Source organism: Acinonyx jubatus, chromosome B4, assembly GCF_027475565.1.
Source record: "Acinonyx jubatus isolate Ajub_Pintada_27869175 chromosome B4, VMU_Ajub_asm_v1.0, whole genome shotgun sequence".
NCBI classification, from domain to species: Eukaryota; Metazoa; Chordata; class Mammalia; order Carnivora; family Felidae; genus Acinonyx; species Acinonyx jubatus.
The window spans coordinates 65,844,868-65,866,816 of record NC_069387.1 but is presented as its reverse complement, the minus strand read 5'-3'; the positions used below and the strand labels follow the sequence as shown (position 1 = coordinate 65,866,816).

The window sequence follows — 21,949 nt, the reverse complement described above, 5'->3', positions numbered from 1 at the left end:
AGTGCTATACATATACCAAATAAACTCCACAACTTAACTGTCTAATAGCTAGTGCATTTAGACTGCTAGGGAAAGTGACTTTTATCTGTTTTAAAATTTTATTAAAAAAATCATTTTAATAAGTTTATATTGAAAAAGGTATTGTTAGTAATAATATTTTTAGACTTAATCCTTCCGTAATGAAATAAAATAAATTACTTTTCAAAAGAGTATTAGAGAAAAAAAGACACTTCAAAACCTATGGTCTTAAGATTAGTTTTACTAAGAAACTTGACAAAATTATCAGATATTTGTAGTAAGTCTCTTTAAATGTAGGGGTATTTTTAAGGTTTCATATATGAGGAATATTAGAGACAACCCCAATGATGAGATAATGGTAGTTCTATTAGTCCTTAGAAACATTGGTCTTATTAGAAAACCCTGGAGTATTCAACAAAGAACAGAGAAAATGCAGCTATTAGTGGGTGACAAATTAACCCTACAGAGACCAGTTGGAAGTAAACAATGTATGCAAAGAATCTAACAATCTTACTTTCATAGGTGATGTAATAAGATATTTAAAAATAAACCCTATAAATTCTAAAAAATGCCTTATTAAACTAAAGAAACAACATTAAAATTTTAAATAGAAATTATGATAATGATTACATTTATGCAAATGAACAAAGTAATTCTCAAAGCTTCTTTTCAAATTTTTTTTTAATGCTTATTTATTTTTAAGACAGAGAAAGACAGAGCATGAGCAGGGGAGGGGCAGAGAGAGAGAGGGAGACACAGAATCTGAAACAGGCTCCAGGCTCCAAGTTGTCAGCCCAGAGCCCAATGCAGGGCTTGAACTCACAAACCATGAGATCAGGACCTGAGCCGAAGTCGGACGCTTAACCGACTGAGCCACCCAGGTGCCCCTTAAAGTTTCTTTTAAAAGAAAATTTTATACAAAGAGAAGCAATATGACAATTAAATACACAAAAAATGAATTCACAGGTCAACATTATAAGAGTATGCTTCCACTGGGTGTTGTATGGAAACCAATTTGACAATAAACTTCATATATTGAAAAAAAAATGAAAAAAAAAGTATGCTTCAATATTTTCTGTAACTTCTAAAGTTACTGTATGATGCTTATGTTTAGATGTATATTTTTACTAAATGTACTTGACCTACAATGATTTAACACACAAAAATATTAGCTTACCATTTTACTCAAAATGATTTATCTATTTTTTTAATGTTTATTTATTTTTGACAGAGACAGAGTGCGAGTGGGGCATGGGCAGAGAGAAAGGGAGACACAGAATCCAAAGCAGGCTCCAGGCTCTGAGCTGTTAGCACAGAGCCCAACGTGCGGCTCGAACTCATGAACCCTGAGTCATGACTTGGGCCGAAGTCAGATGCTTAACTGACTTAGCCACCCAGGCGCCCCTATTTATTTATTTTTTTAGATAATGACATAGCTTTGAGCCCTTGGGTCTTGGAATTACATACCCTATATTCTACTCTTGTCTTTAATCTTAATTTACACTTATGCCCTGCATTGCCCTTTATGTTAGAGATGAATTAAGTACATGATACTGTATATTTTAAGACAAAAAGACATGAAAAGAAATGGGTGAATAAGAGAGGAATGGCAGGCATGCCTAATTGTCTGTCGGTTAAGCATCTGGCTCTTGATTTCAGCTCACGTCATGATCTCAGAGTTCATGGGATGGAGCCCCAAGTTGGGCTCTGTGCTGACAGCACAGAGCCTGCTGGGGATTCTCTCTCTCCCTCTCTCTCTACCCTTCTCTCACTCACTTGTGCTCTCTCTCTCTCTCTCAAAATAAATAAACTTTTTATAAAAAGAGAGGAATGACAAAGAGAAAGGAGAAAAAGTAGGATAGAGAAAAGATAGAATGAAGAAAGAAGCAGGCCACTGCTCAAATTTTCACTCTGCTGTTTAATACTTAACCATCCTTGAGAAAGTTACATAAGCTTTCTATGTCCCAGTTTTCTCATCTTAACTATAGGGATAAGAATATATATCTTACAGAATTGTTATGAAATTATATGTAAAGTATTTAATGTGCTTTGAAACAGTCCTTGGCAACAAACAGAGGGTTACTGGAACGGTTGTGGGAGGGGGGATGGGCTAAATGGGTAAGGGGAATTAAGGAATCTACTCCTGAAATCATTGTTGCACTATATGCTAACTAATTTGGATGTAAATTAAAAAAAGAAAATTAAAAGAAAAAAAAAAAGAAACAGTCCTTGGCAAATAGTAAAAGCTTAGGTGGAAGCAATTGTTAATATTTATTATATTCTTAACATGTGGGCACTGGAGTCAGATTTTCTGGGTTCAAATGCTGGCCCTTTTGCTTACTAGGTAAAGCTGTGACTACAGGCAAATCATTTAACTTTTTTGTGCTTCAATTTTCTCATTTCCAAAATGGGGGAAATTATAGCAGGGTTGTTATGAGGATTAAAACTGACATACGTAAAACTTAGAATATTCCCTGCCTCATAAGAAATGCTCAATAGATGTTTGCTGGCATGGTTCTCATAGTTAAAGGAGCAAAGCATTTGGAAATGATTAGGAAATCAGAAGTATAGGAGCATGCACGATTTTTCTTTCTTCCTTTCTTTCTTTCTTTCTTTCTTTTTTTTTTTTTTTTTTGGAGGAGAAAAGGAAAATAGTTCTGTAGTAGTTTTGTTATACCATTTACTTACAGCTTTAAGTGAAATCCTCTGGTAAGGGCAGGATTATGTTTATGTTCAAGTTCCCATTACAAAATTGCATACAGAATCATGCTATTTTCACATCGGAAGAGGAGCTTCCAAGTCATCTATTCTGGAGCCCCAGAATTGCCTACATTCACACAAATGGTTAGTGGAAGCACTAAGGATGGAAGGCACTCCATAATTCCTAGTGCGCTATGTTTTCCCCTGTCACCATGTGGCCTCCATATTAGATACTGGAACTTGCTCTAGAAGGGATTTAACTTAGTTTGACACTAAGTAATCATGTGGCCATATGGTTGAAAAAGAAGCACTGATATAGTTAATTATGTATATTTTCTATTTTATTTTTTAGAGGATATTACTTTTATCTGGTGTCAAAAGAGAGATTGAAATGCTATGAAGAAAATCTCGAATTTTTTTTTATTTTAACTTCCAGTGTAGTTAACATACAGTGTTATATTAGTTTCATGTGTACAATATTGTGATTCAACAATTTCATACATCACCCAGGGCTCGTTATGACAAGTGCACTCCTTAATCCCCAGCACCTATTTCACCCATCCCCCCCAACCACCTCCCCTCTGGTAACCATCACTTTGTTCTCTATAGTTAAGAGTTTGTTTCATGGTTTGTCTCTCTCTCTCTCTCTCTTTTTTTTTTTTTACCTTTACTCATTTATTTAATTTCTTAAATTCACATATGAGTGAAATCATACAGTACTTGTCTTTCTCTGACTTATTTCGCTTAGCATTTTACTCTCTAGCTCCATCCATATTGTTGCAAGTGGCAGGATTTCATTCTTCTCTTATGGCTGAATAATATTCCATTGTGTGTACATACCACATCCAGTCATTAATCAATGGATACTTGGGCTGCTTCCATGATTTGGTTATTGTAAATAATGCTGCTGTAAACATAGGAATGCATGTATCCCTTTAAATTAGTGTTTTTGTATTGTTTGGGTAAATACCCAGGAGTACAATTACTGGATTATAGGGTAGTTCTATTTTCGTTTTTTTGAGGAAACTCCATACTGTTGTCCATTGTGACTGTGCCAGTTTGCATCCCCCCAATAGTATAAAAGGGTTCCTTTTTTCCACATCCTTGCCAACACTTGCTGTTTCTTGTGTTTGGATTTTAGCCATTCTGATGGGTATGATGTGATATCTCATTGTACTTTGGACTTGCATTTCCTCCATGATGAGTGATTTTTGAGCATCTTTTCATATGTCTGTTGGCCACCTGGTATCATCTCAATTTTTTAATGTTATAGGCCTTTTTCTTCTGTTCATATCAAGAACAGTTCTGGGCAAGGCCAAAGAAAGCTACTTTATTTCTCTCCTACCAGATCTTATCACAGGCATGTAACAGGGAAGCAAGCTTCTAAGCCGCTAGCACTACGGGTAGTACCTGCCTGTTGGTGGTCTGCTAGTGTAAGGCGACAGAGCAGAAATAGTAACTGACAGATACTGCGTTTAAGAATTGAACTAAACTCTATCATCACCTAGTAACATGGGTGATGTTTTTTATTCCTAAAGTGTACCTCCCACAAAATCATAGTTATAACTCCTGTTGTGTTAGTGTCTCATATTCTAATGTCAAATCATTGGAATATAATTTTATATTATGGGTCAATTTGGATGTAATTCCTCTCCTGTTGACCAATTTATTGTAACAATAATTACCAAAACATACAAAAGGCATACTTTTTTAGCTGTAATTAGCTATGCCTATTACATAGCTATAATTTTTAAAGTATAACATACATGCAGTAAAGGACCCGATCATTAGTGTACCACTCAATGAACTGTCACAAAGTTAACAAATATAAATAATTACCACTCCCAAGAAATAGAAACTTACCTACATCCCAGAATCCCCCATGCTCCCTGCTAGTTTTATTCCCATCTTCAGCCCCGTGTCCCCAGTCCCACTTACTCCTGTTCCCAGTATGCCCCAGTAAAGGCAATTATTCTACTGACCATTCATTAGTGTTTGCTGGGTTTGAAACTTGTATAAATAGTATCATACAGTACACATAGGAGTTCTAGTTGCTCCACATCTTTGTCGATGTTTGATGTCAGTCTTTTTCATTTTAGGCATAGTCGTAAATCACTGTGGCCTTAGTTTGCATTTCTCTGATGACTAATGAAATTAAGCACTTTTTTTTTTTTTAACATTTATCTATTATTGAGAGACAGAGAGACAGAGCATGAGCAGGGGAGAGGCAGAGAGAGGAGGAGACACAGAATCCGAAGCAGGCTCCAGGCTCCAGCTGTCAGCACAGAGCCGGAGGCAGGGCTTGAACTCACAAACCGCGAGATCATGACCTGAGCCTAAGTCAGACGCTCAACTGACTGAGCCACCCAGGCCCCAAGAGATTAAGCACTTTTTGTTTATTGGCCATTTGGATAGCTTTTCTTTCTAAAAAAATTTTTTAGTGTTTATTTTTGAGAGAGAGAGAGCGCGTGCACGTGCATGTGCGCGCATAAGTTGGGGGAGGGACAGGGAGAAAGGGAGACACAGAATCTGAAGCAGGTTCCAGGCTCTGAGCTGCCAACACAGAGCCTGACACTGGGCTCCAACTCATGAATAAGTTACTTTGTTTTTTTTCATTTTAACTATTATTCTTTTCTTTTCTTGTTTCTTTAATGTTTATTTTTGAGAGAGAAAGAGAGAGAGACAGAGCACAAGTAGGGGAGAGGCAGAGAAAGAGAGGGAGACAGAATCCAAAGCAGGCTCCAGACTCTGAGCTGTCAGCACAGAGCCCGATGTGGGGCCCAGTGCAGGGCTCGAACTCACAAACCTCGAGATCATGACATGAGCTGAAGTCGGACACCTAACCAACTGAGCCACCCAGGCACCCTAGATAGCTCTTCTTATGAAGCGCCAATAAGTTTTTTGCTCACTTTTAAATTGACTTTTCTGTTTTTTTCTTATTGATTTGTAAAAATTCTTATGTACTCTATAATGTGACTTTTGTCAGACATACACACACACAATCTTAAATATCTTTTCCCACTCTATTCTTACCTTTTCAGTCTCTTAATAGTGTGTAAGAGAAGTTCATTTTAACAGTTCAGTTTATCAATCATTTTTGTGTGTATGGTTAGTGGTTTTATGTCTTATTCAAGAAATATTTGCCTAATCCAAGGCCATGAAGATATTCTCCTACTTTATCTTCTAGAAAATTATTGGTTTTTCATTTCATATTGAGATCTTCAATCCAATTAGAATTGATATTTTATACAGTGTGAGGTAGGGAAAGACCATAAGGTTTTGCTGAGATTTGTCAATGTGATAAAGATAAAATTCAAGTGGAAAGAATTAAACTCAGATTATAAGTCCAAAGAAAAAAGTACAGAGGAATAACCTACTATTTTAGTTTTTAAAAAATTAATAGACTTAGGGTGCCTCGGTGGCTCAGAGTCACCTGCTGAGAGTCTGATTCTTGATCTCAGCTCAGGTCTGAATCTTAGGCTCGTGAGTTGAAACCCTGCTTTGAGGCATGAAGCCTACTTAAACAAAAAATTAATAGACTTAATTTTCTTAGAGCAGTTTTAGGTGTACAGAAAAATTGAGCAGGAAGTACAAAGAGTTCCAAATAAATATCCAGTTTCCCTCACAGCTTCCCCTATTATTTACATCTTGTATTAGTGTGGTACATTTGTTACAACTGATGAACCAATATGCACACATTATTAACTGAAATGCATAGTTTACATTAGGATTTATTCTTTGCATTGTACAGCTGTAGGGTTTTTGACAAGTGCATCGTGACATAACCTTAGTTTTTAAATTTTTTCTCACCTTTGCAGTGAATAACAGATGTCACCATCTTTCAATATATACTTTTTATTAGCAGAGCTGAAAGGTTGAAGTAAAATGAGCAAATAATGTTAAATATTACATCCTTAAATGAGAAACATTTGACAAAATATTTAAACTATTTGGTGAGGAAAATAAAATGTGTTGACCTATGATACAAAATACGTGAGTGCCCTAGGTCATGAATTTATATTCTGCCACTAAGGAATTTGGCTTTTTCATAGAAGTTATGCAGTTGGCTGTTGTATGCATGACAAAATACTACTGGCACTGTCCTCATAGTACCTGCCAAAAAACAACCAATAGAATAAAAGTCAAATGAAATCTGTCCACAGCTATCTGTAATTTTGTTGCTAAAAGCATGAAGAAAACCCAGTAAGCACTAATCTGCCAAAGCAACATGGAAAGTACCATGCCGTATCAAGCACAAATCCATCTGTGCTAGTGTTTTTCCTTGTTAACAGAGGCTGTTGATGAAAGCTGCTACTCAAACCCCTTTTAACCTAAATTCATAAAATTCCATAATTATTTTAGATCATCAGCCAGATTCTCTATGAGCCAAACCTATTCTTAGAACTTTAACTGATATAGCAATTCATTATTTTTGTAGCTTGCTGAGAACCCTTCTGTAATTTTTTTGTGGCTATCTAAATTTTATCACATTTAAATGTGTTAAGAATATCTACATTCTGTTCCCAGTCTATTTATCCAATCACATCCTTCACTCCTCACTTCTACCAGCACTCAAAGCCTTTCTTTTTTCATTCTTCAAGGAAACTAACTTCAAGGGACTAATGGTAGTTCTGTAAAGCAGTGATTAACGGTAGGGCCAGGAGGGACCATATTGGATTATCATAAAATGTCTCCATGGACACACGGTGATTCTGATATTCAAGTGAAATCTGTGCCTGACACCATCCATACTGTAACATGAGCAGGCTATTTATCATCCAATTGGCATTGCTGGAAATTTCCTTTCTCTGTGCCATTACTTACGCTGTACTTGTGATTTCTTAATTGTACATAGTCTTCAAGGCCTCTGTCACAGTCAGCTGCTCCGTGATACATTTCCTGTGTCTTGCAGCAAGAATTGATTTTTGCCCTCTCCAAACACCTCACACTAACTCTTGTCATAGGCTACCCTGTGTAGTTATTTAGCAACTTGTCTTCTGTCTCCTACCAGACTGTAAGTCCCCCAAGGAAAGAGTCTGAAAATCACATTTATCCTTGCATGTCATATAATACTGTGCCTAATTTCTTAACACATCTAGTTGTTGAGTAAATATCTGCTGAGTGAATTTTACCTTATGTTATGCATGGAACCCTTTCAAACTCAGCTGAGCTGTCTATGAGCAAGTAAAGGTAAAAGTATTTGGTAGTCCTAGCAGGGCACAAGTTAAATATTTGCACTGTTGTAGAAAACAAAACACAGAAAATGAAACAAACAAACAAACAAAAAAACACTTTACACTGAGATTAAACAGAGAGAAATATATATCAAAACGGGCCTATGGCTATCTATAGCATTCTAATACTTTCATTAATTTATAGTATTTAATTTAGAACTTTGGAGATAATTTATAGGAGAACCATGTTGAAAATCCTATAGATGATGGGAAATATAAAGTAATGACTGTGGAGAATAATTGAGAAGAATAAGACTAAATTGAGTACATACGCAATAATAACCAGAGAAAGTAATCACCGCTAACACTTAGAGCACTTATTATCAGCCATGGATTAGACTAATACTTCATTTGTGTCTCACCTTTAAACCTCACAACAATCCTTTGAGATACAATTGTTTAAGATAGTAGTATGAATTCCCTCATTTACACATGAGAAAATAGGCATGAAGAAGGTCACTGGCTTGTTTTATTTCTCTTACCATTTGTCATTAAGTAGTAGAGCCTGCATTCAAACCTAGTCTACCTCCTACTCTTGACCGTAATTCTGCTTTGACAGTAATTTAGGATGTTCATCCATGTATCCATTTGTTCATCCATGCATTCAATACACATTGAGGTGTGCTCTGTGCTGGACACTCTGCTGAGTACTGGGAATAAAGAGTAAAAAACAGTCTTGACTCTTAAGGAGCCTATAGATTATTAGAAAAGGCAGACGAGGGTTTCCAGGGAAATCTCTTTTAAAGAGTTGACTTTCTTAAAGAAAGAGCTAGGCAAAAAAAGGAAGGGAAGTGCAGTAAGTATATACATTAATGGTATATATACCATTTCAAGGAAATGGTATATGCAAATACCAAAGGATAAACAGAATTTTGTATGCTTGAGGTGAATGGAATATCGTATGTTTGAAGTGCTGTAGGTACAGTTTGGGTGAAACATATAAACTAAGTCTAGATTATGAAGATCAGCTAATTTACATTTCTATTGAAGGAATCACCCTAGAAATACTTGCTTATATTCCAGTTATTACTAGTTTATTGAACAAATCACTAGCATTTTATTGCGTAACTGTAAGAAGGGCTGAATGTTGAATTTGGAAAGGTTTGAAAAAATGCTAAATGAAATGAAAAATGCTAAATGCTAAATGAAAATAGTCTTAATTGCTTAATTGCTTAATTGCTCTCTCTCCTAAAAAAATAATGAAAGGAAGCTTTAAATAAAATCCGGTACAAATACTGTATTTTCAATAATTCATTAAATTTCTAGAAAATTGCTGATATTAATGAAAAATTTACACGTAGGTTTTTTAGTCACCATTTCATTTGTAAAAATGAAATAGTTACTTGAAAAAACTCAATAGTTTTGTAATTTGCTTTTAGATCTAGAAGATGGCCAAAAACAAGCTATGGTTAGTGAACGGACAGAAGCCTTTACTACTGCTCGAAATTTATTGGCCTCTGGAGCTGATGCTATCGAAAGGATTATGTCGTCATACAAAGAGGTACTTGCATATATTGTTTTCAATTTGATTAAAATAAAATATTTGAAAATCAAGAAAGATGTAAATTATCAGATATACTTAGCATTTTGAAATCATCTTTTCTCTACTAAAAATTCCTAAAACTGTAATCAAGATAAAGGGCAGCAACTCCTAAGTGTTTTGATGCTAATACTATTTGAGTTTTATACTCTCAATTGAAACTCCCCTTTTTCGGTGTATAGTTTTCTTTTCTTTTCTTTTTTTAATGTTTATTTGTTTATTTTGAGACAGAGCGAGTAAGTGCACAAGGAGGGGAGGGGCAGAGAGAGAGAGGGAGAGTGAGAATCCCAAGCAGCCCCAGCCCTATGAGCTAGAGCCTGACTTAAAGGCTTGATCTCAAGAACAGTGAGATCATAAACTGAGCCCAAATCAAGAGCAGGGTGCTCAACCGACTGAGCCGCAGAGGCGCCCCTAGTATGACATATCTGTTTTTAAAAAAAAGTCTATTAGGTGTGGATTCTGGAACCAGAGAACCTACATTTAAAAGCTTACTCCAGTATTTACAAATTATGTGAACTTGATCAAGTTCCTTAACCTGTCTGCATTTGTTTCCTCATATGTGAAGTGGGGATAATGACGGCATTGATTTTGTAGGGTTGTTGTGAGTCAATACATGTAGAATATTTAAAACAACAGGGGCATCTGGGTGGCTCAGTCGGTTAAGCATCCAAGCTTTGGCTTAGGTCATGATCTCATGGTTTGTGAGTTCAAACCCTGTGTGGAGCTCTTGCTGACAGCTCAGAGCCTGGAGCCTGCTTCGGATTCTGTGTCTCCCTCTCTCTCTCTCTGTCCCTCCCCTGCTCACTCTCTGTCTCTCTCAAAAATAAACATTAAAAAAATCGTAATAATTATAAAAATAACACATATTAAGGAATTCAATCACTGCTAGGCAATAATATCATTTATATACTTTGCAAACTTGTACTCATCGTTCATGACAAGTCAAGCCTCACCAACCGCATATAAAATCCTCTTGTGATTCCACCTTCTTCCCCACCTTCCTTGCAGAGTCTGGGTCTCCCTTCTCCGTGTCCCAGTAAATCTGATGCTTTACCACATTACAATTGTCTATCTGCTCACCAGACCCTGAGTGGAAAGCATTAACTTACTCATCTTTGCAGTCCTAATCATTTTAATACTTGGAATATTGTATGTGGTCAAGAAATGTTTGCTGAAAGAATGGTATTAAGACCTGAAGATGTCACAGTGTTAAAATTAGAAATTATTTATTTCAGATATTATATAATATTCCCATGATTAATCATTTTCACCATTAATTTACCCTTTTGGCTTTTGTATCAATATGAATCACCAGACCATCATTATAAATTTATCTGCCTATTAAATCAGCCTTGAAGAGACCATATAAAAAAGTAAGAAAGCTTGTGATTTGCTGACAAAAGTTTTCAGTGTCATTCAACAACTGATTTATTGAAAGGATTTTTTTTTTTAAAAAAAAGTAAAACCGATTGTTTAGGGTCATATACCAAAACAACTCAGCTTTAAATTTTTTTTCAAATAATAATTTTGATAATGTGTACATCGTTTTTAAGATAGGTTTTTGATGTAGTAAATCATTTATTAAAATTAAATGACAAATCAAAGTTTTACGCATCTCATATTAAAATACTTTGCTACCTAAGTCACAGAAATAAATTGACTAGTTTTTTCTACATTGTATCCAATACAAGAAATAATTTCATTTTGCTTTATTTTCCCTGAATATACTTGGGATCATAGAATGTTCACATCTAAAGAATCTTACCATTGCTGTAACAGCACAAGCAAGAACCATGCGTTCTCTCTGCTGGTTCCAGAAGAAACAAGATTCCTCTCTAGAGTAAGAGTCCTAGGGCAAACTCCCTGCCTTGTATCCCAAAGTAATTTGTCAGCAGTCATATGCTCACTCTGCCCACTCCACCTTGCATTCTAGCGTATTAACTCATTGCCTCTTGCCTTTCTTTAACTGACCCATACATTTCATTTCGGATTTTTTCCTCTATGCAAATACATTTACCTGAGTTTCTTTTGAATCTGTATGTTGTTAATTCTTGGCTCTGTTTTGCTCCACTTGGGGACTCAAGGGATTCTTCTAGATAACATTTTAGAAATTACCGATTAAATACTTACAACATTAATATACAGAAATGAAATACTAAATACAGACGTCTCACATAGTAGAGACGTGTGCTAGAAGGCTATTGATAACTATCCATACTCATTTACAGCTTAGGTTTTGCACACACATAAATCTTACACAAATGTCAGCATTGTTGTATTACTCCACAATTTATTAGTGACATGCCTTGCTTGTTGGTACCAATTTCCTAGTAAATATTCCCATAAGGGAATGGTTTTTGTGCTTTTCTTTGCACTGAGAAAGATGGTCTTGACAGGAGATGAGTCACCTTTCACATTACCCTGATAACAACAAGGTGTTATTTTAATAGAAAAACAGCAAGGGATTCAACCTAAATTGGACAACTGGCAGAATAAGAGCAAGGCACCATTCTACTGACCTTAGGGACTAAAACAGACATTTATCTCATTTTTAATCTCACCCAGAATAAAAGTCAGATTTAATGTTTTTCTTTGGGCATGTAAATCATGTTTGGCTGGAAAAGAAGCTGAACTATGGGATTTGGACTGAAAAGGATTTGAAGCTTTTCACTGAGCTCACTTCCAGTATTGATATCCTCTGACAGGAGTGTTTTCTTTGGCGAAGCTTAGGAATTTTGACAATCAATTTGACTTAAAAACATTCATTTCATAATAAGGAAAAAAACCCCTATTTTTCTTATATTTAAAATCTTCCATTTTAAATTGAAAAAAGATATCAAAACAAAGGATTGTTATTTCATTGAATGACGTTAAGCTTTTCACAAAATTTCTAATTTTCTGGAAATAAAATTTGTCATGTAAACAGGAGCCAAATCAGAAATTTGATTGAAAGATTTTAAGCCTCACTAACATTCTGAAATCTTTACATTTTATTTTGAACACTCACTTGAATGAATAATTTTTATGGGTTTTATAATTCCAATCAAATTTACATTGACACTGTGTTATTTTGCTCTCTTGGTAAGCCTTTTCTGTTATTTTTTATCACTAACAGATGTATTATTTTTTTCATGTATTATGAAATAAGATCTTTAATATTAAATCAAGAAGCTAATAGATTGCATATTTATTTAAAAGTCTATCTGGAGTATATTAACTCTATTTTATCTCTGTGCTGATTTTAGATCACAGAATTAGCAGGCTATACTGCTCGAGTGTACAATATGTTTTGGGTCTTTGATGAAGTAAAAAGAGGCATTTATAAGAGAGCTGCTGTCATGCAAGAGTCTGAAAACCATAGCAAGAATGGAGTTAACATAGAATTACCCCTCAGTGACACATTGGAAATTAAAGGTATTAAAGCAAATGTTTTATATTTTCCTCTTTTGAAATGCTTACTTTATCAACAGAACCAAAATTTTTTAGAAGATCACTGTTTTTAGTTACCAAGAGCTAATATTTACTTATTTAAACAACTATTCCTAAAGTTAGTGTCACAATTTGAGGAGTGGTGACTAACATTACCAAGAAAAAATTATGCTATTTTATTTAGAACAAATTTCTAGAATTATTTTTAGAAACTGAACATATGGCAGGATGAATTGTTTGCTTTTAAAATTCAAATACAGAATTAGAGCTAACATTTTATTGTTCTTCATTATTCTATATTTTTTAACTTAACTTTAATTATCACATTTTAAAAAATTGTGTTATTCCACACCTTAATTCTCTTATTGCAGCATTGTATTTTTTCTGTAGGGAAGGTTAATTTAGTGAAATAAACAATTATAAAGAATATAGCTAGGTTATATCAGATAGAGTTTATCTCATTATGCTCTCATTATGATGTTGACATTAGATTATTGTACAATGTTTCTGAGAAATATTTTCCAAATATATGTGTCGGAATGTCCAAATTTACATTAAACCTCTTTTGAGATGTAGATACAACATATACTAGCTTTTATAACTTAAATTATTCCTTAACTTTTAGGAAGAGTTATTGATGTGGATCATGGAATTATTTGTGAAAATGTTCCCATAATTACACCAACGGGAGAAGTGGTGGCTTCCAGGCTAAACTTCAAAGTAAGATGATATTCAAGAATCTTCTGATTGTTGCCATCACACTAATACAAAACAACTCAGAATTCATGTACCTTATGTTAAGTACTTGGAGGAGCATATGGAAAGGAGGGGAAATCAAGAAAGGTATGCATAGTGGCTCAATTACAGAAGCAGTTCCTCAGAAAGCAAAGAGAAAGAGAAATTTGATTTCTACTCCTTTTTTGCCGGGGTGAAAATCAAAATTTCTCAGTGCACTGAGGGCCCATACAAGGTAACTTTTGGGAACAATAGAGAAATTCCTCAGAAATTAACATCTGGAAAAAGATTTTAATTTTTTCCTCATAGGGATTACTCAAAATATACAAGCCTATGTTGTAATGTATTTACTAAAATATAAGGAAGAGGTCATTAGCAAGTTTACTTCTGCTATTATATATTCTCTAAATATAATTTATATTTCCAATAATCACCTCTTCCATAGGAAGAAATAATCAGAAGATTCATGGATTGGAATTTAGTGTTTAATTTTGTTGAGATTAAGAGTTGTTATTTATTATTCTATGTCTTGGTAACAAAAACCAAGAAGTGAAAATTGCTTAGTAAACCAGAGGCCCTAATTTAAAGCATTGTAAAATTTGAACAAACATTTTTGGAATTCAAGCACACAATAATTCGCTGATAAGCATTAATGACTACAATGAAGGCATCTAAATTTACGAAGACATGATTGGACTTGGTAACAGAATTACAAACATGACAATACACATACTAATGATTTCAGCATGGACCTCAGTCTAAGTTTAATTATTACAGATGTGCTTGCAAATGAATAAGGGTTCTGGAAGATAAGTACTGAACATGGGAAAATTCTGTGTTAATAAATATAGGAGAAATTGTGTTTGTTTGTTTTGAGAGAGAGAATGAGTGGGGGAGGGGCAGAGAGAGAGACTCTTAAGCAGGCTCCTCAGCATAGAGGCTGATTTAGGGATTAATCCCATGACCCTGGGATCATGACCTGAGCTGAAATCAAGAGTCGGACGCTTAATTGACTAAGCCACCCAGATGCCTGAGAAATTGTATTTAAATTACAATTTGGTTAGGCTTTATTTTTCCACTTATAGACTTACAGAATGATTTAATTAGTTGGATATGATCATGAGTACCAATTAGGTGCTAATGATGCACCATAATCTTTAGATTTGAAATAAAACATTTGAAGGGGCATATATGGAATGTTTAATTATTTATTAATAGTTTAGCAATTTTTAATTTATGACTTGTTATACAGAATTTGTCAGGTTAGGTTTTGTAGTATCAATTCTTGTTGTTCCATTTATTAAATAGTATTAAGAGTCTTGAATTATACCACCTACTAACTACATTATTGTGGACACATCACACTCTCTCTGTGAAAAAATTCAGGGCTCAGTTTGTTTTTTATACAAAATGAATTTAAAAATACTTAATCTAATGAAATGTCATCAATTTTGAAGTTCTACAAAGATATATGTTAATATAGTATACTTTATGATAGTTGGCTTTGTTTCTAACTCGGGGAGTTTTATTTAAAAAGTGTCAGGTCCCTAAAATATAATGAAAATTCTGTTTCCTATATATACATTGACAAACAGGTTTCTAGAGGAACAGGTTCTTATCCATTATGGGATTAAAAAACTATTTGATAAAGAAAACTCAATGGTGTGGGAATTATTTTTGCTTCACACTCACTGTTAAACATAAGAAAATTTATGCTAATAAAATAATACGAATATAGAAAAGGCTTCTATTATGACTCAAATGTGTTAAATTTCTGAGAATTCCTAATAGAGAATGATGCTATTAAAATATTTTGTGAATATGCCTTTTGCCATGCCACATACCTTTAAAAAAATCATTTGGGAGGTATTTATGCTTCTACAAAATTAAACTTCCTTAACCCTCTCTCTAGTGACAGAGTGCAGCAAATCACAAAATTAATTCTTTCTGGGTTCTTCCCAGGATTTTCTTCAAACTTTATTCTATCAAAATAACTTTTCAGCTGGCTACAATTAGGGAGAAAAAATATCTATAGTAAAATGTTGAGACTCAAGCTCACTCCTGTCTTATGTCCTTGTGGTAGCTGCCTTCAGTGCTTGAAATGTTCTTTCTCCTGCTCTGACTGGCTGTTTCTTGTCACGCAGGCTCAGCCTAAACGTTACCTCCTCAAAGAGGATTTTCCTGTCTACCCATTCAAAAGAAGCATCCCCCCTACCACGTCCAACCCCACAATGCCACCATCTTTCCCAAATGAATCTTTCTTGTTTTGCCATTAAAGAAGTGTTTATCACTGCTTAATTTTTGTTCACATGTTTCTTGTCGTCTTTCCCATTGGAATATAAGCTCTATGAGAACAGAAATGTGTCTTGGGTGGCACTGTAGCCCTTGTGCCTAGAGGAATGTCTGGCACATGGTAGATATCCAATCAGTGTTTACTAAGGAAATCTAATTATTTAGACAGAACATAAATCTGAGCCATTTTGGCTTTACATATACTTATTGTATACATCCCTAGCTCCTTTATCTTAACCTCCTTCCCAATCCTTCCCTTTTTTCCTTCCCTTCCTTCCTCTTCCCACCACCTTCTTTCAACAAGAAGATTCCAGCTTATGTTATACACAATATGTAGACATGGAAGTGGTCCCTTATACTGACATAATGCAAATAATATAGTGTTTTCTCACCTTTGAGTTTTCTTTTTTTTTTTAAGTTTATTTATTTATTTATTTATATTTTGGGTGAGGGGGGTAGAGAGAATGGAAGAGAGAGCGAATCCCAAGCAAGCTCTGTGCAGGCTAACAGCACAGAACCTCGGTGCTCAATCTCAAAAACTGTGAGATCATGACCTGAGCCAAAATCAAGAGTCAAGCCCTTAACAGACTGAGCCACCCAGGCACTCCTTCATCATTGAGTTTTAAATAAGACATATTCTATATCACTGATACTTAGATATTTGTGTCCTTATTACACAAAACTGTATCTACAAGCATACAGATTTCTGCCTTTCATACGTTGATGCTATATTCACTTTTTAGTACTGATTACAAAATATCATTTGTTCTTAGAAATGTTCTTATCAGTGTTCTTAAGGCAAATTTTTAAATGCTGTTCTTTTTCCTTGTTTTTTACAATGCCTTTTAAATACCACACTAAGACAGCTTCCTGATTCCATTGGGTGGAATGGGAATTCATGAAACTTAACTGTTTAAATTTAAATGATAAATAAGATGGAAGATTCTAAAGAGAAGCATCCAACTGATAATGGATAAAAACTTATGATATATATATATATATATACACACACACACATATATATATATGTTTTAATTCATTCCTAGAATTATATATTATACATATACAACATATGTAACATATATATAACACATATAACATATATATAACATATATGACATATGTATATATATGTTTTAATCCATTCCTAGACATAAGACTAAATTATAGTCTTCTTGCTTTCCTCTCTCTTGGCTTGGCAAATGTATTTTCCCCATCTGTGAACAAAACAGAATTAGAATCATTTCATCTCTCTGATGAGCTTTTGTGATTGTGTAACATTTCAGACTGCTGAAATAGAAAATTAAACCAACCATCTGGATCTTAGAATAAACTTTGCTTTATAGCTAATAACTCCAACTGACAAATACAACAAAGTTGTATTTGAATTCAGTATAAATTTAGTCAAATACTAATATAAATAAAATCAAATTTAATATATGTTAATTTAAAATTTTATACTTTCTTATTTCCCATGTGGTTTTGTTTCTACATATGTGTATAACATCTGATGACAGGACCTCAATTAAAATTTTAGAAATCCAGTGCTCATTCCAAGAAGGTCTATTTCCTTTGGAGTTGGATTATCTTATCATGCTATTAGCCTCAGAGCAAAGTCAAAGCCAAATTTGATGTTCTCAGTCCTGATATATATATTTTTTGAATCCTTGCGAATCCTAGGTTATCATGTGTTTCAAAATTTGCAAAGAATTGCTTTTAAATGCTACCAAATGAAATCACATTTAAATATTGCAGTTTATAATTCTATTTCTTACTCTAGGTACAAGAAGGAATGCACCTTTTGATAACTGGGCCCAATGGTTGTGGAAAAAGTTCTCTCTTCAGAATTTTAAGTGGGCTCTGGCCTGTGTATGAAGGAGTCCTCTATAAACCACCTCCCCAACATATGTTCTACATTCCACAAAGGTAGGTACATATTTTATATCACAAAAACATTTCATTTTTCTTTTGAATTATATTGATTTCCTTAGGCTCCTCAGTTTATCATCTTTAAACAAGTTTTCTCTCAGAGCAGCTATTAAGGAAATAAAAATTTAGTTATCCAAAAAGTTTTATTATTGCTTTGATTAGAAGTTTCCAGGACAATACCACTTCTTTTTATTTTCCCATCTATCTAGATATAATGAGCACTCAAAGACTACAGATGTTAATCTCAAGGAATAGCAAGCTAGTTGAAAGAATAATTTGATTGCTTTAGATGTCAACTTATCTCTTCTCACAGAAAAAATATTACCTGGATAGTATACTAATCTCTTCATCAAGCTGTATACATTCATATGTTCTAAAATTGTTCACTTATATTTTAAGAGCCTTTATAAAATAGTCTCTATTACTGTTATGCTATATTATTAATGATTTGAAACTACCTTAATTAAAATTTTACTCTAAGAATGAGTGTAAAGTAAGCATAGAAATATTTAAAAGGAACATTGTTTCTTTTGAAGTCTTTAGCCATCTTTCCTCATAAGCATTTAGAAATATCTGAATACAACGTCATACGTGAGAATTTGGAATATTTATTCCTGCTCATCTTTTCCATCTGTCATCACCCTGGGTTAGGTAGACATCACAGAGTACTTACTCCTATTGTGTTAGAACATTCTTCTGTGGAACCTAAAAGAGCACTTAGGCTGGAGGTATAGAACCAGAGCAAATGTGAAATTTATATCAAGTATGGTGCTATCACATGTCTGTCTTGCTCCTTTTCTTTTGTTATAAAGTGCTTGCACCTTCCTGCCCTCTCGTCTAATTTTTAGACCGCATGTTGTAGTTAGGCAGATGAAGTTATGTGGGGTTCTTTGCTTTAAAGTAAGACTTATGGGGCGCCTGGGTGGCTCAGTTGGTTAAGCGTCTGACTTCAACTCAGGTCACGGTCTCTCGGTCTGTGAGTTCCAGCCCCGCCTCGGGCTCTGGGCTGATGGCTCAGAGCCTGGAGCCTGCTTCCGATTCTGTGTCTCCCTCTCTCTCTGCCCCTCCCCCGTTCATGCTCTGTCTCTCTCTCAAAAATAAATAAACATTAAAAAAAATTTTTTTTAAAGTAAGACTTATGTTAGCAGTGGAAAGCTACTTGAAGTATAAGAGAATTAAGAGATGCATTAGCAATAAGAAAATATTGGATGTGAGCAGTGTCATGAATTCTTATGTTTACCACAAAATAGATAACATCTTGTGACACCAGAATCCTTCTCTTTCTCTATATGCTTTAAAGTTTCTTGGGAGATCTTCTGAATCTGACAACTAAATTATCCTGCCAAAGCTTAAGTTTCAGACACTAATGTGTTAAGTAAATGGATTTTTAATTTTTAATTTAGGTTATAAGGCATAGAATCATGAGGAAAATATTCTATCATAGAATTCTACTCTCAACTCAAATAAAATCATGTATATATAAATTTTATATTTTAAGCTATTTTAGATTTCCTAAATAATATAAAAGGTACAGTTCATTTTTTTTTAAATTTTTTTTTTTTTTTTTTTTTTTGAGAGAGACAGAGACAGAATGCGAGTGGGTTAGGGGCAGAGAGAGAGGGAGACACAGAATCCAAAGCAGGCTCCAGGCTGTGAACTGTCAGCACAGAGCCCTACGTGGGGCCCGAACTCATGTGCCTTGAGATCATGACCTGAGCCAAAGTTGGAGGCTAAACTGACTGAGCCACCCAGGCACCCCAGAAAGGTACAGATCTTGAATATAGCTGTAACCTGAACAACACAAGACATTTCCAAGGCATACAAAAGTGCATAATCAAGCAAAATCATCCTTCAGAAATTAAGGAAAAATAAAGACTTTCCCAGACAAACAAAAGCTGAGGGAATCCATCACTACTAGACCTGCCTGAAATGCTGAAAGGAGTTCTTGAAACTGAAATGAAGCTAGCTAGTAACATGAAAACATATGAACATATACAACACTAGTAAAGGTAAATATACAGTCAAATTCAGAATATTCTAATACTGTAATAAGATGGTATGTTAACCACTTAAATATTAGTATGAAAGTTAGAGGACAGAGTACTAAAAATCACTACAACTCGTGTAACTTTTAAGTGATACACAATATAAAAAGAGATAAATTGTGATATTAAGAACATAAAAGAAAGGGTCGAGTTTTTAAAAAAATTATAATGATCATTCATTTTTGAGAGACAGAGAGAGACAGAGCATGAGCAGGGGAGGGGGCAGAGAGAAAGGGAGGCACAGAATCCGAAGCAGTTTCCAGGCTCTGAGCTGTCAGCACAGAGCCTGACACAGGGCTTGAACCCATGAACTGTGAGATCATGACCTGAGCCTAAGTTGGATCCTCAACTGATTGAGTCACTTAGGCATCCCAGAGTAGAGCTTTTATATGCAATTGAAGTTAGGTTGTTACCACAAAGTGAAAACCTATAGTAGATTCATAGATAAAAACAAGGGAATCAGCATACTACTACATAAAATCACCAATTCACACAAAGAAATAAAAGCATCCAAATTGGCCAGGAGGAGGTCAAACTTTCACTCTTTGTAGATGACATGATACTATTTGGAAAACCCTAAAGATTCCACCAAAAAAATCTGCTAGAACTGATTCATGAATTCAGCAAAGTTGCAGGATATAAAACCAACACACAGAAATCGGTCGCATTCCTATACACCAACAATGAAACAACAGAAAGAGAAATCAAGGAATCTATCCCATTTACAATTGCACCAAAAACCATAAAATACCTAGGAATAAATCTAACCAAAGAGGTGAAAAATCTATACACTGAAAACTATAGACAGCCTATGAAAGAAATTGAAGAAGACACAAAAAAATGGAAAAAGATTCCATGCTCCTGGATAGGAGGAACAAATATTGTTAAAATGTCGATACTACCCAAAGCAATCTACATATTCAATGCAATCCCTATCAAAATAACACCACCATTCTTCACAGAGCTAGAACAAATAATCCTAAAATTGTATGGAACCAGAAAAGACCCCAAAGAGCCAGAGCAATCTTGAAAAAGAAAACCAAAGCAGAAGGCATCACAATCCTGGACTTCAAACTATACTACAAAGCTGTAATCATCAAGACAGTATCGTACTGGCACAAGAACAGACACTCAGATCAATGGAACAGAATAGAGAACCCAGAAATGGACCCACAAATGTATGGTGAACTAAACTTTGACAAAGCAGGAAAGAATATCCAATGGAATAAAGACAGTCTCTTCAGCAAGTGGTGCTGAGAAAACTGGACAGCGACAGGCAGAAGAATGAACGTGGACCACTTTCTTACACCATACACAAAAATAAACTCAAAATGGATGAAAGACCTCAATGTAAGACAGGAAGCCATCAAAATCCTTGAGGAGAAAACAGGCAAAAACCTCTTTGATCTTGGCCACAGCAACTTCTTACTCAATGCAAATCTGGAGGCAAGAGAAACAAAAGCAAAAATGAACTACTGGGATCTCATCAAAATAAAAAACTTCTGCACAGCGAAGGAAACAATCAGCAAAATTAAAAGGCAACCGACAGAATGGGAGAAGATATTTGCAAATGACATATCAGATACAGGGTTAGTATCCAAAATCTATAAAGAACTTATCCAACTCAACACCCCAAAAAATATATAATCCAGTGAAGAAAGGGGCAAAAGACATGAATAGACACTTCTCCAAAGAAGACATCCAGATGGCCAACTGACACATGAAAAAAATGCTCAACATCACTCATCATCAGGGAAATACAAATCAAAACCACAATGAGATACCACCTTAAACCTGTCAGAATGGCTAACATTAACAACTCAGGCAACAACAGAAGTTGGCGAGGATGTGGAGAAAGATGATCTCTTTTGTATTGTTGGTAGGAATGCAAGCTGGTGCAGTCACTCTGGAAAACAGTATGGAGGTTCCTCAAAAAACTAAAAATAGAACTACCCTACAACCCAGAAAATGCACTCCTAGGCATTTATCCAAGGGATACAGGTGTGTTTCGAAGGGATACATGCACC

The 21,949-nt window shown here is 34.8% G+C and overlaps 2 protein-coding genes across 2 annotated transcripts in view; one reads left to right on the top strand and one right to left on the bottom strand.

Moving 5' to 3' along the window:
• Positions 1–21,949, bottom strand: part of CB4H12orf40 (chromosome B4 C12orf40 homolog) — a 165,483-nt gene that overhangs the window by 96,180 nt on the left and 47,354 nt on the right. The window lies entirely within an intron of this gene.
• ABCD2 (ATP binding cassette subfamily D member 2) overlaps positions 1–21,949 on the top strand; it is a 68,029-nt gene that overhangs the window by 4,235 nt on the left and 41,845 nt on the right. Inside the window, exons 3-6 of the mRNA XM_015085074.3 lie at positions 9,332–9,453; positions 12,738–12,906; positions 13,547–13,641; positions 17,729–17,874. Of these exons, the coding sequence (XP_014940560.1) occupies positions 9,332–9,453; positions 12,738–12,906; positions 13,547–13,641; positions 17,729–17,874 (532 nt within the window). The remainder of the gene's footprint in view (positions 1–9,331; positions 9,454–12,737; positions 12,907–13,546; positions 13,642–17,728; positions 17,875–21,949) is intronic.